This window comes from Schistocerca nitens, chromosome 10, assembly GCF_023898315.1.
Source record: "Schistocerca nitens isolate TAMUIC-IGC-003100 chromosome 10, iqSchNite1.1, whole genome shotgun sequence".
In the NCBI taxonomy this organism is placed as follows: Eukaryota; Metazoa; Arthropoda; class Insecta; order Orthoptera; family Acrididae; genus Schistocerca; species Schistocerca nitens.
This window is the reverse complement of record NC_064623.1, coordinates 94,769,823-94,787,465: the sequence shown is the minus strand read 5'-3', so window position 1 is coordinate 94,787,465 and position 17,643 is coordinate 94,769,823. Positions and strand designations below refer to the sequence as shown.

The 17,643-nt window shown below is 39.3% G+C and overlaps 1 protein-coding gene across 1 annotated transcript in view; it reads right to left on the bottom strand.

Annotated features, from left to right (window-relative positions):
* Nucleotides 1-17,643, bottom strand: part of LOC126210300 (GILT-like protein 1) — a 101,525-nt gene that overhangs the window by 19,043 nt on the left and 64,839 nt on the right. Inside the window, exons 3-4 of the mRNA XM_049939495.1 lie at nucleotides 2,159-2,332; nucleotides 1,578-1,724 (exon numbers count right to left, since the gene is read on the bottom strand). Coding sequence (XP_049795452.1) covers nucleotides 1,578-1,724; nucleotides 2,159-2,332 — 321 coding nt within the window. The remainder of the gene's footprint in view (nucleotides 1-1,577; nucleotides 1,725-2,158; nucleotides 2,333-17,643) is intronic.

The following is a 17,643-nucleotide window of genomic DNA, read 5'->3' as shown; positions in this document are numbered from 1 at the left end:
CAGTACCTACTGCAACCTACATCCTTCTGAATCTGCTTAGTGTATTCATCTCTTGGTCTCCCTCTACGATTTTTACCCTACACGCTGCCCTCCAATACTAAATTGGTGATACCTTGATGCCTCAGAACATGTCCTACCAACCGATCCCTTCTTCTAGTCAAGTTGTACCACAAATTCCTCTTCTCCCCAATTCTATTCAATACCTCCTCATTAGTTACGTGATCTACCCATCTATCTTCAGCATTCTTCTGTAGCACCACATTTTGAAAGCTTCTATTCTCTTCTTGTCCAAACTATTTATCATCCATGTCTCACTTCCATACATGGCTACACTCCAACAAATACTTTCAGAAACGACTTCCTGACACTTAAATCTATACTCGATGTTAACAAATTTCTCTTCTTCAGAAACGCTTTCCTTGCCATTGCCATTCTACATTTTATATTCTCTAAGTTTTTTATTTTTTCTCCATGGATTTTAATACCTACTCTGAATTTTTCTTTTGTTTCCTTCACTGCTTGCTAAACATGGTTACTATTTACATTTATCATTAGCTCTCTGTAGCCGACTAGCCAACTGTAAATTGCTAATTACAGTTTATATTATAGCCTGATAAAAATTAAGTCTGAAGAATGAGAAAATGAGCAAGCAATCATATTTATCTAGTGTGCTTTTAAAGTATGAAGTTATCACTTTCTGAACATCACTTGGATGTAATCTGATTTTAGTGCTCCTGTAATTTACATTCCTCTATCATAGTTATGCCTCAAGAAGGAAAGATGGCATTCAGGAAAGAATTCACCCCACTGCAACCGCAGTGGTCCACAACACCATGACGTAGTCCACTTTACCCCTCCGCCGCCCCACACCGAACCACTCTTTCAGGGTTATTGTGCAGTTTCTCATATGTGTAGGTCCTCTGATCATGTCTCACTGCACTGAATACTTGCCTTTTTGAAGAGATGATGATGATGTTGATGATTATTGGTTTAGGGGGCACTCAACTGCGCAGTCATCAGTGCCCAATTTTTACACAGTCTAATTTTTTTACACAGTCCAATCTACTCACTGTCATGTATGAGATGCTGCTGCTGCTGATGATGATGATGATGACAACGACAACACAGACAACCAGCCCCTGACAGAGAAAATCCCCAACCTGGCTGGGAATCGAACCCGAGACCCCGTGATCCGGAGGCAGCAACGCTAGGCACTAGGCCACGAGCTGCAGGCTTTTTTCTGAAGAGTAATTTTGTGCTTAGTAGGATGAAAAGTCTAACATTTGTAATCTTTCTTTAATAGCCTCCTTTTACCCTTAATTTGCATCATCAATAAAACTACTACCCCCACTTCCTCTACATTAGTTTAACTGCCATTCTATTAATTTGAACAATCATGAGAATTAGTGTCTAGCTCCATCAGGTGTATTCAGTGAAAATTATGCTGCTCTTTAATTCAAACATGAATCCAGCTTGCAGTTAATATAATGCTGGTGTGTTGTTGACAGAGAGACAACAGCGCTAAAGAATTTTTTAATTGTGTGAATTGCATATTATTGAGTGTAACTGGTACTTACTCCATTTAATGTGACAGTTGGGATGAAAGATACAGGTGGATCCAGAGCTTTGGTTGCTTCTCCATATGCTCGCAGGAGCTCAGTGCCTTTGGTTCCTCTCGAACACCATAAAATTGGATTCCAGTCGATGCCCAACTGTTTTGCACACTAAGAAAGAAGCAAATATAGTAAGTAGACAATCAGAGAATCATTTGAATTATATGCATTGGCTGATGGGAAAACTTTAGTTCTGGTAAAGAATGAGATGTGTTTGTAAAGCTTATAGGAAGAAATTGAATATTCACTTTACAGCTTTTTCCTGGTAAAATACAAACATACAACATGAAAAGATTTTAGTTTCCTCATAGGGACCAGTTGTGTCAAACTTGGACCTTTCACAGCACTTACAATTTTTGCTCATAAAAAGGAATGATGAAATGTTAACATTGTGTTATTTATGAACTGCTGCAGTGCTTTCACACCTTTTGCCCAAGTAAAAACAAGTCAGTTACACAGTAAAAGGACACAAAAGTATCTGTAATGTTACATATTTGTTTCCATATTGACTTCGAACTGGTTATTACATACTTAAATAATCTTACCTTTTGGCTGACTAATTCAGGATAATCGTAGTCACTCATTAAACAACCTATGTACTTGAGCTGAATATCTATTTCCTGCAGAACATCAATAGCACAAGCATGTATTTTATTGCCCTCACACTCGGATGGTCCATGTTGGCAAACAAATTCATACCCTGTTGGTGTTCGTATTGTCTGTGGAGAATAAAAATTATTGATAATAATGAAACAACTCATTTCTTTCACTCAAAACATGAATCAAAATTAATACTACAGACATGGTAAGAGGTTTTATGAATCTCATCATTGTGTCATTACTTGGTACATAAATATAATGTGGGCGTAATAAATCATATTGTATTAATGCTAACACTCACAATTACATCAAATATAAATAAATAAGAGATATAAATGGAAACTGTTTATTGAGTAAGCAGTAAAGGAAACAAAAGAAAAATTCGGAGTAGGAATTAAAATCCATGGAGGAGAAATAAAAATTTTGAGGTTCGCCGATGACATTGTAATTCTGTCAGAGACAGCAAAGGACCTGGAAGAGCAGCTGAACAGAATGGACAGTGTCTTAAAAGGAGGACATAAGATGAACATCAACAAAAGCAAAATGAGGATAATGGACTGTAGTTGAATTAAATTGGGTGATGCTGGGGGAATTAGATTAGGAAATGAGACACTTAAAGTAGTAAAGGAGTTTTGCTATTTGGGGAGCAAAATAACTGATGATGGTCGAAGTAGAGAGGATATAAAATGTAGACTGGCAATGGCAAGGAAAGCGTTTCTGAAGAAGAGAAATTTGTTAACATATAGTATAGATGTAAGTGTCAGGAAGTCGTTTCTGAAAGTATTTGTATGGAGTGTAGCCATGTATGGAAGTGAAACGTAGACGATCAATAGTTTAGACAAGAAGAGAATAGAAGCTTTCGAAATGTGGTGCTACAGAATTATACTGAAGATTAGATGGGTAGATCACATAACTAATGAGGAGGTATTGAATAGAATTGGAGAGAAGAGAAATTTGTGGCGCATCTTGACTAGAAGAAGGGATCAGTTGGTAGGGCATATTCTGAGGCATCAAGGGATCACCAATTTAGTATTGGAGGGCAGTGTGGAGGGTAAAAATCGTAGAGGGAGACCAAGAGATGAATACACTAAGCAGATTCAGAAGGATGTAGGTTGCAGTAAGTACTGAGAGATGAAGAAGGTTGCACAGGACAGAGTAGCATGGAGAGCTGCGTCAGACCAGTCTCTGGACTGAAGACCACAACAACAACAAATGGAAACCTCAATAAGTTTGATGTGCAACACAGCTGTGTTTTATATGTGGCAAAGTGTTTTCACTCCATCTTATACCACCACATGCAAATAATTAGGAAGCTACCTAAAGTTAAAGTATTCATTGTATATACAGGAAAGTAATCATGAACACTGCTTAAATTTTACCTCAAGGAAATAGGACCTAATTAATTTATACTTATAAATGCTTATGAATTGCTGAGAGCTGTAAGTTTAACTAATAGTTTCATAACCTGTATGAAAGAACCCTGTTTAACAAATTTTTGAATAACTGGTGTAAATATGCTTAACTTAGAAAAATATATAGAACCAACAACCAAGGTGGAAGTGGTGTCCAAGTGGTGATGATGATGATGATGATTAGTGTTTTAGGGCGCACAACAGCGAGGTTATCAGCGCCCGTTCCCAAAAGTTCAATTCAGAGCTGAATTGTGAGAGAATTTGTCCAAGTGGAATCAGTTGTTGAGCTGTTAGATGACTGTGGTTGTGAGCTGAAAGTTTGATACATACAGTTTTGTTTCAATGAAAATAATCCAGTTTTGAAAATATAATTGGATGGATAAAAATCTACTTACTAAGTTTTGGCAGGAGAAAAAACATATAAAAGTTACAGAAATGTGTAAGCTTTTGGAGCCAGGGGCTCCTCCTCCTGGCAGAAGAGTGGAAAAGAAAGGAAGAGGGATGAAGGACACCGACTGACCTATCAGTCAATAGGTACTAATGATGGAGAAAACCCACCATGATTTAATAACAAATGTCAGATAATGCTGAGAAAATGGATATTGTTAAATTCTCAATTCAAAACAGAACACCAAAATGTTGACAGGCAAATGTTAATAGAAATTCTTGACTAAATGAAAAATTAATGCGTGAAGCATACAATAACTTCTATCATCATATTTATAAAATTTTAGTGAAAGTGCATGCCAACAATTATAGAAAAATCTGGTCCTATGTAAAAATAAACCAGGTGTCTCTTACACCCCCCCTCCAATCTCCCAATGTATTAGGCACACTTAACCCACACTTCATGCTTTCACGAAAGCAGATGTCATGCACAGAGGTAAAAATCGCGTGAATAATTTTTGTAATCCAGAGTGAAACCGTCTTAAATATTGACAACTTTAATAAATATCTTGACTGCATTTATTACAAACACTAATTAGAAGGACAGGAAACAGTATGATACAGAGATGTATCAAACAGTGTAACATGGCAGACAACACTGGCTAACTCACTCAGTACTGTCAACTAGGTAATCTTGGCTTTGCCCAAAAACAAAGGAGTACTAGACAAAGCCTTCTGACTTCTACCATTTCAGATCTAGGCAGCCAAATGGCCAACCTACAGTCAACACATGGCATATTCCTTGACACAACATGTTCTGTAAAACAAGTGGGAAAAGCCTCTGGGGATATGGAAGGAGTCAAGTCATACAGGGGGCCTGGGCTAGAGATATATAAAACTATTTGTTTATCTTTCAGTATGTATTATTGTTTATAACTTTATTGTCGAGCATTGTAAACATTTTTGTGTGCATTGGTACAGTTCAGTGAGGACACAGTTTGTAACTCAACAGATATTGAAACAGTACTCCACTTCTCACCAAGCATTCATACGCACGACAGGTGTTATGGTCCCCAATGCTATATATCTCCATTGTCTCAAATCTACCAGATCTCGAACCTTTGTTCTGTGAACAGTGTCCTCGATAAACCCCCATGCACTTAAACCCAGCAGCAGAGTCAGATGGCGCAGCAGAGTCAGATGGCAAGGCAATAGGGCCAACCCCCCTCCCCCCCCCCTCTGCCCCTCCGATCCAAAGCTCAGGATTCATCTCATGGAGAAATGGGGTAACATCCCCATAATAGTGGGGCACCATCCTACTCGTAAATGACATCAGGAGGCACATGTGGAACTGCATAGTTCACCAATGTGTCGAGACTTGTGTGCCCTGTCACTGTAGCCTCCATAAAACAAATGGACCTACCACTCCATGGTTATGCCAGCCCACCAAAGATTATCTTTTGGCATGTTCCTTTTTGTATCCAATAACTTCTCCTGTAGTCTTACTTCCAAATAGTCAACAGTTGTTTCAGTTAACTTTGCCACATGCGTAGAAGATAGATTCATCACTGAACAGCAGTGCATTGATGTAGTCATTTTTTTGTCTATATGCTGCAACATCACAACAGCAAAATCACATATTCGGTTACCCTCAGGCTTAAAGTGATGCAAAAATTAGAGTTTATAAGCACATAACTGGAGACATTTTTGCACACTGTCGTGCCCATCTAATAGGTGACTGCTAGTTCCCTGCTAGCTTGTCTAATGGATTTACATGGGTTTCTGGTGAATGCGTCACGCACACATTCTACAGTCTTCATTCAAGTGCATTTTAGGATGTTTTCCAGCATTTGGAATCCAACTTCCCGTTTCCTAAGAAGTTTGTTTTCCAGTGTTTGAAATCAAACCTCCTGTTTCTCAAAGAGTTCTGTCCGCACTGATAAATGGATTTATCTGTGGGGGGGATCCACGTTCCATTCTCTTCTTGCACACCGCTGAGCACATATTGCAGGTTTTTAGCTATGCAAACCGTAGCACACTCTGCATCTTTTGTTGTGGCATCCACATCTTTACTGTCAGGAGTATGTCTGCCTCTGCATAACAAACATTTGTGCACATGTGCATGTAAGTACTATACTATGCACTATGAATGAAATGGTGAGGACAATATTTTGGACAGTTTCTATCGATTGCACGTTTATCCAACAACATAAAATGTTGAGTTTTTTCATTACAAGCATTTTTTTTTGTTTACACCTCCAGCTTGAATACCCTATATGTTAACTGGCTGAAGCAACCACTGTAGTCAGCTTCTGTAAAGTGTAGTAATATTTATCCAAATCAACTCTTTCTGATAATAGTGAAGTGTGCTTCTATGAGGGTGTCCTGAAAAGTAATCCCTCCAAGTTTATTATTCTGTTTTCAATATCAGTTGAGATATTACATGTCATGCATATTATTTGGTTGACGTTCCCCTTCACTAAAGCAAGTTGCAAAGCTCTGCTGCTAAAGAATTGAACTGAATTGAATGAAATTTTATTGTTGTTTAGTTATTACAGCAATTGACAAAGTCAAGTTACATATACAGGGTTATTACAAATGATTGAAGCGATTTCACAGCTCTACAATAACTTTATTATTTGAGATATTTTCACAATGCTTTGCACACACATACAAAAACTCAAAAAGATTTTTAGGCATTCACAAATATTCGATATGTGCCCCTTTAGTGATTCGGCAGACATCAAGCCGATAATCAAGTTCCTCCCACACTCAGCGCAGCACGTCCCCATCAATGAGTTCGAAAGCATCGTTGATGCGAGCTCGCAGTTCTGGCACGTTTCTTGGTAGAGGAGGTTTAAACACTGAATCTTGCACATAACCCCACAGAAAGAAATCGCATGGGGTTAAGTCAGGAGAGCATGGAGGCCATGACATGAATTGCTGATCATGATCTCCACCACGACCGATCCATCGGTTTTCCAATCTCCTGTTTAAGAAATGCCGAACATTATGATGGAAGTGCGGTGGAGCACCATCCTGTCGGCCTCCAGTTGTGGCATGAGCTAATTTTCCAGCATGTCCAGATACACGTGTCCTATAACGTTTCTTTCGCAGAAGAAAAAGGGGCCGTAAACTTTAAACCATGAGATTGCACAAAACACGTTAACTTTTGGTGAATTGCGAAGTTGCTGCACAAATGCATGAGGATTCTCTACCGCCCAGATTCGCACATTGTGTCTGTTCACTTCACCATTAAGAAAAAATGTTGCTTTATCACTGAAAACAAGTTTCGCACTGAACGCATCCTCTTCCATGTGCTGTTGCAACCGCGCCGAAAATTCAAAATGTTTGACTTTGTCATCGGGTGTCAGGGCTTGTAGCAATTGTAACCAGTAAGGCTTCTGCTTTAGCCTTTTCCGTAAGATTTTCCAAACCGTCGGCTGTGGTACGTTTAGCTCTCTGCTTGCTTTATTCGTCGACTTCCACGGGCTACGCGTGAAACTTGTCCACACGTGTTCAACCGTTTCTTCGCTCACTGCAGGCCGACCCGTTGATTTCCCCTTACAGAGGCATCCAGAAGCTTTAAACTGCGCATACCATCGCGGAATGGAGTTAGCAGTTGGTGGATCTTTGTTGAACTTCACCCTGAAGTGTCGTTGCACTGTTATGACTGACTGATGTGAGTGCGTTTCAAGCAGACATACGCTTTCTCGGCTCCTGTCGCCATTTTGTCTCACTGCGCTCTCGAGCGCTCTGGCGGCAGAAACCTGAAGTGCGGCTTCAGCCGAACAAAACTTTATGAGTTTTTCTACGTATCTGTAGTGTGTCGTGACCATATGTCAATGAATGGAGCTACAGTGAATTTATGAAATCGCTTCAATCATTTGTAATAGCCCTGTATACAAGTTATACAGCATATATGCATGGGTTGAAGATTAATATGTCACTGTTGGTTTTCCATAAAATACTATATTTAAAATCAAATAATATGAAAACATTGCATCATAAATTAATCAGTTAAAGAAATTATGCTGTACTCTCCAAACCGATACCACTATGATATTTTACAGTCATAAAATTCCTGAAGTGAGTATCAATGATTTGCAGCTAACCAACTGAATAATTTGTCTTTAAGTAAATCAAATGGAGCTTCTACCCATTCTAGGGGCAGTTTGTTAAACATCTCCATACCCACCACTTCATAGCTGTTCAGTGACTTGGATAATCCGTAGTAAGGTATGTCAAGATGGCTACTATTTCTGGTTCCATGAGTGTGTACATCTCTTCTACATTGATATTCTTATAAGTACCAAAATGTCCTGAAGGTGTGAGCTATTGCCTCATATTAAGAGCCCATAAGATATAATGCTTTTGAAAAAAGCAAAGTAGGCCGATCTTACATAGGCCACAGGTACATGGTTTTTTAAATTCCTTGACAAATACACCACTCTAGACAGCCTTGCACTAATGTATTTAATATGTGGCTCCCAAGTCGTAAATATCTATAACAATACCTAAGAACTTAACACTATCCATGAAGTCTGATAATGGCAGATCTCTTAAACTACATACAATCTTTTGAGTTTCACTCTCACTAAGCAGGAACCCATTAGCTCGAAACCAGACTGATTCTTGTGATATTGTGTCATTTGCCACAGTTTGAAGCATATCCATGTCTGAGCTGATACTGAAAAATGTGTTATCATCTGCATAGAGGATGGAGTGAGTATTTATGTAAGATGGTAGATCGCTTGTCATTAGGATAAATGAGAGCTCTGAATTGTGCTGTGTAACATAACTATGTCAATGTGTGAGAAACAGCATACTGCAATCGAGTTTCTGACCACAGAAGACATGCCTTCCATTGAATGCACAGAAGAATGAAAGCTGTGTACGGTGAGGATTGTATCTAAATCAGTTACGTGCGACGTTGGGTTGGTTCAAATGGCTCTGAGCACTATGGGACTTAACATCTGAGGTCATCAGTCCCCTAGAACTCAGAACTACTTAAACCTAACTAACCTAAAGACATCACACACACCCATGCCCGAGGCAAGATTCAAACCTGTGACCGCAGCTGTCGCGCGGTTCCGGACTGAAGCACCTAGAACCGCTCAGCCACAGTGGCCAGCGACATTGGGTTGTTTGTGCTTGTAATGTAGGGAATGGTGGTGCTAACATCAGTGTGTCTGACAGAGCTCAGAATGTTTCCAAAACTCAAAGAATACCTATGAGGACTTCGCTTTGGTAGTGATGAAATGATGCAAACAAAGGTGAAGTTGTGGCTCTGTTAACAAAGTCAAATGTTATACAGTTTATACAGTGACAGTATCAGCAAACTGGTCGCTCATTGGGAGAAATGTGTTTGTCATTGGGATGACTAAGTTAAGAAATAAATGTTTAGACATGAAGAATAATGTAGTAGAATGATAATAAAGTATATTTTATGTACCTAACTTTATGAGTTTACACATAAAAAATTTGGAGGGATTACTTGCAAGCATGCCCTCTTAGATTACTGTAGTACTATATATTTACGAGGGGACCACCAGGCCTGTGAATCACAAATTTTGATGAGTCTTAGGTATGTTGGAGAGGGATCTATCCTGAGTACTTAGCTAGCTGCTTTTCAAGTGATGGCCCCCTATTTTCCAAAAAAATCAATGTGAAATTTTATGCATCTCTTCTATACCTGTAACATTGGTCATGTATTAAGTGTATGTAGCGCAGCAGCCAAGGATCATGGCTACCATCTTGATGGTACAGTTCGAACCCTACTGAATATTACTTTTTTTTTCTCAATTTCATTTTACAGAACTTCATTAAATGCTGCATCAAACCAGTCTCTGGACTGAAGACCACAACAACAACAACAACTATATGCCATTCAAAATTACTCGAAAATTGTCATTTTCACATAGTAATTTCATTAATAAATGCCAGTCTGTGGTTTGCTGCACTTTTTAACAGTCCATGAGGGAGAGATGAGAAAAAGAGGCAAGGTTATGTCTAGGAAATGCAGGAAGTGAATGTTATACAACTATTTGCTATATTTTAATTATTCACACACACACACACACACACACACACACACACACACGGGGGGGGGGGGGGGGGGTGTCTGTTTCAGAAGCCTTCTTGCTGGAAGCTTATGTGCTTACTAGCTTTTTGTTGTGCCTTTCTGCAATTTAACATCACCACTGTGTGGCAAGTGGCAATCAATCCTTTTCATAATATTGTTATTACAGTGAAAACAGCTATTTTGAATAATTTTGCATGACATATACTATTTAATGATATTCTGTACAACTTCTGGAAATTAACAACAACAACAACAACTTTTCACAGGTAGGAACAGCATGGTAACCGCAAAACTTGGACACTGTACTACACTTGCCTGCTTGAAACACAGAGTTGCAGGTGTAGGAGGTACGCATAAAACTTTGACATTGATTGCCTTGGGAACTAGGGGCCATTGCATGAAAAGCCGCTAGCCAGGCACTCAGGACAGCCCCTCTACAACATACCTAAGACTCCATCCCATCCATCATTAAAAGGTTTGATGGTCCCCATGTTAGCAAAAAACAGCTACTTTAAATACCCACTGCTCTTTCACTTACACTACTCAGCTGTTGCTTTTATCAAATACTTCAAACAAAGCATTTGTGACTGAGAAAGGTGGTGCAGTGGCTAGCACACTGGACTCTCATTCAGGAGGGCAGAGGGTTCAAATCCCTGTTTAACTATCTAGATTTATATTTGTATATTTGCAGTTGTTTCCCCTAAATTGATTACCGTATTTACTCGAATCTAAGCCGCACTTTTTTTCCGGTTTTTGTAATCCAAAAAACCGCCTGCGGCTTAGAATCGAGTGCAAAGTAAGCGGAAGTTCTGAAAAATGTTGGTAGGTGCCGCCACACCAACTTCTGCGGTCGAATATATGTAGCGCTACACAGGCATGCTTTGCAGGCACAAAGATAAATACTGCCGCCAAAACCTCTGCGTCAGTAAAAAAAATTAAAAAAAAAAAAAAAAGGTGGAAGACGAGCTTTTTTCTCCGCCCCGAGTTTCGACCACTTCATTTTCATACATTATCCAACAAAGTAAATACAAATTCCGTATTGTTCATCTTCGAATGTAGCAGCATTTCAATGTACTACGAAAATCCGACTGGCGAGATTGTTTGGGATCTTTGTCAATATGGCCAACTCTACGTTCTGAATTTTTTCCTACCTGTGAGAAAAGATGGTTGCTAATAGGAACTTTTATGAATTGTGAATCACACACATTATTATCTTCACCATAAGAATAATACGAATATAAACATTTTGCCATGAATTCTTTCGTGTTTGCTGCTATCTCATTTAAATCCTGTATGCCTAATAAACTACGAAACTAGAGTGAGACAACAGCAAACGCGGAAGAATATACATATCATGTCATGTTTATATTCGTATTATTCTTATGGCTAATAGTGATACAGTCAGAATTGAAGCACGGCAATTGACTAGATTTTTAAATCTAAGATGACTAATTTCTGTGCAGAATATTATGTACTAAAGTGGCGTCTGCAAATATTTTCAAACGGAGAAAAATTTTTGTTAAACTCTCATTCAGAACATCTATCATACGCAGCCTATTATTTGGTTCTTGTTGATCATTATCAAAGAAAGCAGTAGTGTAAGTAACAACAAATAGCAGTCTCTTGCCATTGTTTCGATAATGAGACGATTCCTCTCTCTCTCTCTCTCTCTCTCTCTCTCTCTCTATCTCTCTCTCTCTCTCTTTTTAGATTGTAAGCGGCGGTAGCGCGCACAAAAGCAAGTCGTGCCACGAGCGGCGACAGGGCGTAAACACTCATTATCAGAATGCGACAAACAATGCATGACACAGTACAGTAATGCATTTTCAGCTTAGAGTGACGTAAACACCTATAACAAAGAGAACGGCACTTATCAGATCAAAGAAAAATAAGCAATCAATTCAAACCAGACAAAGCATGTGAAAAAGGAAGGGTACCCGAATAAATACGGACGGAGCGCCTGACGCATAGCAATGGCTACCGGGTAAAGCTTAACTGCTAAGCTTACGATTCGAACCAAACTACTGTAGCTGTATCGTCATTTATTCGACCTAAATTGTCTCTCATATTACAATAAACCAACTGTGTTTCGATTTGGAGGTGTGGCCTAATACTTTTCCCTCCGTTTGAATTTCGAGTTTCAAACTTAAGGTGCGGCTTAGGTTCGGGAAAATTTTTTTCCTTGATTTCGAGTCTCATGTTTCAGGTGCGGCTTAGATTCGAGTGCGGCTTAGATTCGAGTAAATACGGTAAGGCAAACACTGGGATGGTTCCATTGAAAGGACATGCCCAGTTTTCTTGTCATCCTTGGCTAATATGGGCTTGTGCTCCATCCCTAATGACCTCTTTGTCAATGGGACATTAAATAGTAATCTTCCTTCTTTCCACAGAATACCGCAAGCTGTCTACATACTAGGAAAATGTAATATGAACATTAGTGTTAGCCGGCCGGAGTGGCCGAGCGGTTAAAGGCGCTATAGTCTGGAACCGCAAGACCGCTACGGTCGCAGGTTCGAATCCTGCCTCGGGCATGGCTGTGTGTGATGTCCTTAGGTTAGTTAGGTTTAAGTAGTTCTAAGTTCTAGGGGACTTATGACCACAGCAGTTGAGTCCCATAGTGCTCAGAGCCATTTGAGCCATTAGTGTTAATTAGAATTTACTCCATTCTGAATCCTAGATAAGAATAAATAGCCTGTATGGAAATTATTTTTGCCTCTATTATTGTGAGTGTGGGTTAGGGTTACCTAGTTACCTATTTTTACCAGGGACCAAGTGTGTTTGAGACCCTGCCCCAACCCCACTCAGTTTTGGAAATTTTTACAAAACCACCCGCTTTTATTACACAGTAAAACTATATTATTTATTTATCACTTCCACTTATTTTGAACTCTGGCTCTGGCAACAGTCACCCAGGAAATGTATCATATTTTTAGCATTTTTTTTAATATATTTTTATATGACATATCTGCTCTATAGGTGGTCTTTGCTGAACTCTGCTGAAAGTTAACAACACTGCATACCTTTATTCTTTTTTTTTTCTCCATATATGTGGAAATGTGGTAAACAAGATGTGGTGTCACCGCCAGACACCACACTTGCTAGATGGTAGCTTAAATCGGCCGCAGTCCATTAGTATATGACGGACCCGCGTGTCACCACTGAGTGATCGCAGACCGAGCGCCACCACACGGCAGGTCTCGAGAGACTTACTAGCACTCGCCCCAGTTGTACGGACGACATTGCTAGCGACTACACGTACGAAGCCTTTCTCTCAATTGCCGAGAGACAGTTAGAATAGCCTTCAGCTAAGTCCATGGCTACGACCTAGCAAGGCGCAGTTAACCATATCTGGAGAGAGTCTCACTTGTATTATCAAGAGCAATGTACAACAAGAAATTAAAGTTAAGTATACGAGAAGCTCCGTTCTTTTCTTTATAGCTTTCTTCACGTATCCTGTTTCAGACTTAACGCAAGACGGCGAGAGTTGACGCGTGCCCTTCCGGCTACTTCTCAGTGTGGCGTAGCTAGCTTGTTACGCCACAACACAAGAGAAGCTTCACTTTAACATTTTCAGTGGACTTAAATATTCTGGACCCTCGACCAAGTACTCTATTATAAGCTATACAATATATATTATACAAATCAGGATACAAAAATATAAATATAAGAACAAGTTCAAATAATAAACTTGTTTTCCTTTTCTGCACCAGGGTACAACAGATGTAGAAGCAAAATGCACACTGTGCAAATGAGTAATTTGTAAGTGAGAAGCAGTGCAAAAAAACTGTTTAATTTAAGAGGTGTTAACATTGTTATTGATGTCTGTGTTCTCTTTGATGTGGGTGGGTGGGGGGTAACTACAGTAATTGGTAGGATAATGCATTAAGACAACACCTCCATTTACTCAGAGAATTTGGAAATGGCATGATGACACACAACCTGTATGAGCTTAGAAACTCTCTGACAGACCAGGATCCTAGATACGACTCTGCTTTGACAAAATACGTGCTTTATGAACATACTACATGGCAAACTCTGCAACTTTTGTACAGAAAAGCGAAATGGTACCAATGCATCAATAGCAGTGTTGATTGCATTCAATTTTTGAAAGTGGCATTGTACTGTTTTGCCATACCTACACGTAATGCAGCTGTATACAGAATATTTTTGCTGCTAAATGTTCAGTGGATGGATGAAAGCAATAAGCTCACTTTTGAAAATTTAAATCTGTTGTTAAATGTAGTGTACAACATAAAAAATTTAACGTGTTCACTACTATGACAGAATTTTCAGTAAAAAAAGATTCCCTAAAAGAGATCCAAGGAAAAGAAAAAATAAATAAAATAAATCACATTATCTGAAATCCCCCAGTTCTTCAACATTACTATATGGTAATCTTATTGCTGGTATAACAGCTCATTCTACAGTGAGGTGACGAAAGTCATGGGATAACGAAGTGCACATATACAGATCACAGCAGTATTGCGTAAACAAGGTATAAAAGTGCAACACATTGGCAGAGCTGACATCTGTCCTCAGATGATACCTGTGAAAAGGTGTCCCACATAATTACAGTCGCATGACAGGAATTAACGGACTTTGAACGTGGAATGGTGGTTGGAGCTAGACACGTGGGATATCCCACTTCTGAAATCATTAGGAAATTCAATATTCTGCAATCCACAGTGTCAAGAGTGTGCCAGGAATACCTCATTTCGGCTATTACCTACCTCTCACCGTGGACAACCTAGTGCCAATGGCGTTCACTTAACAACTGATCAGCAACATTTGCTTAGAGCTGTCAGTTCTAACAGACAAGCAACACTGTTGAAATAACCACAGAAATTATTGTCAGATGTACAATCAATCCATCTGTTAGAATGGTGAGGTGAAATTTAGTGCTAATGGGCTATGGCAGCAAATGACCAACTTGAGTCCCTTTGCAGCACAGCACATCACATCACATGCAACACCCCTCCTGGGCTTGTGACCATATCGGTTGGACCCTACACGACTGCAAAATGGTAGCCTGATTTCAGTTGGTAAGAGCTGCTGATAGGGTTTGAGTGTGGCATAGACCCCACGAAGCCACGGACCCCAGTTGTGAACAAGACACTGTGCAAGCTCATGATGGCTACATAATGGTGTGGGTCCAACTGAACTGAGAATTGTCTGGAAATGGTTGTGTTCAGCTACTTTGAAACCGTTTTCAACCATTCAAGGACTTTATGTTTCCAAATAATATCGAACATTTGTGGAACATACTCGAGAGGACAATTTTTGCACAAAATCGTGCAGCAGCAATACTGTCACAATTATTGATGGGTATAGAGGCAGCATGGCTCAGTATTTCTGCAGGGGACTTCCAACAGCTTGTCGAGTCCACGCCACGTCAAGTTGCTGCCCTACACCAGGAAGGAGGAGGACCAACACTGTATTAGGAGGCATCCCACAACTTTTGTCATCCCAGTGAAAGTTCATGAGAGGCTTCTGTGAGGTACTTACACAATTTTATTATTGCACAGTTCTACATATTAAATGCTTTTAGTAGACTAAAAATGATTGGTTGGCTGGTTGCTGATTTGGGGGAGGGGACCAAACAGTGAGGTCATCGGTCCCATCGGATTAGAGAAGGTTGGGGAAGGAAGTCGGCTGTGCCCTTTCAAAGGAACCATCCTGGCATTTGCCTGGAGTGATCAAGGGAAATCGCAGAAAACCTAAATCAGGATGGTTGTACGCAGATTTGAACCGTCGTCCTCCCGAATGCGAGTCCAGTGTGCTAACCATCGTGCCACCTTGCTTGGTACTAAAAATGACTTGAGAGTTAATTTAGATCATTTGTGTACTTCAGTTTCATAAATCCAGTTGTTAAGATTCACTAGGATGCAGGACAAGTAAAAAAATACAATTTCAAACATTATTACAGTGATACAAGGTGATATGAAATATAGGAAGTAATATATAAGGACTATTCAGGCAATAACAGTGCAGAACTATATTTGTTGAAGATTGTTAACATAATGCTAGTACAATACTGAAAGCAAAATCAGTAATTAAGAGAAATTACAAGATATTTCCAAGAAAATAGGGACCTCTAAAGCAAGGCTGTCCAAAATTTTGGCTCTCAGCCTGCACTCTGCCGCAAATGCCAAAGTGCACAGCCTCACTGCATGTTTCCCCCACTGCCAAGCACTTTGACAGACGAGGAGGAGGAGGAGGAACTGAATGCATCACATTTAAATGTCAATGCAGTAACACTGTGTATGACTTTGCTTCATATTTCACATTTTTCAGAAACATATTTCAAAAAGAAAACTAATTTTCAGTATTATTTAATTATTTTCAGTGTACTGAGGAAGCATTATAATTTTTATCTGGTACAAACCATCAGCATATGGACAGACGCAGACCATTTCACACATTTTCGCACTCAAGTTGCTACATAATCGTCACTGACTTAGTTTCATACTTGGAAAAAACAGTTTTCACACAAGTATGTCAATTGAAATACTGTAGCACTTTTGCAATTTCATTACGGAGACGTGGACACTCTACCTGAGGAAAGTACTGTAAACATCATGGACAGTTTTAACGTAAAAGAACTTGTCATTAAAATGAGAATTATGTTGCAGGTCAATCAGTTCCATCTATACATGCATAGGGGTGTTTTCAAGCAAAACAGTAAACTGTCTCAAAAGTGGATGTAAGATTGACAGCATCCTCAAAACGTTTAGGAAACTATCCCCTTAATTCTTTCAAGACTACAATGAAAGCCTCAGACCTCCCATTTTCCTTAACAGCTGTGAGCTTATGGGACAGGACTGTGTTTGTTAGACTGTGGCTCTTCTATAATGTGATTTTCTTTTTAAATGCATTCCCGTAAAACCAGAAAGAAGTCATTTCTCAGTGTCTTACTGTGTGCCATGTTCAGTCAAGCACACTTTAAATGCAAAGTCTGCAAACCACTCTGGGTTTTTTAATTTTTGTTTCTGTTCTCCTTTTTCCTCCATAAATTCAACAATAGTGAGTTTGCAATCCTAACATCATTCCAGGCATTTTCCTTAACTTTGCCAACATACTTTTCATGGATCATAGTCTCCATACTTTTTGTTCATTTCCATCAAAACTGTTGCAACTGACAATGAAGTATTACATGCAACTTCAGTAATTTTACTCTTCATACTGTCAGTTTCTTAACATGCTGCATGCGTGAAAATTTAACACGAAGTAAACTAAATCCTTAAACTCACCCTGCACGATATATTGTTCATAGCAAATTTGCCATACCTGTCACTTATGTGATTGCATGATAGATGTTGAGAATTCTCATCCATGTCTTATGTCAATCTCTTTCATTTTTAAATGAGTGTGATGACAGATCGTAAGGTGCCTCTTTTTGTGCAAAAAGCCACTGAACCTGTAAACATCCTTCACACCACAAACAAATAGTGAAGGATAAACAGTGTTGACACCATGATTCTGCTAAACTGATGGGAGTTGCACTGACTGAAAAGTGCAACACCTCAATACTAAATGAAATCTTGCT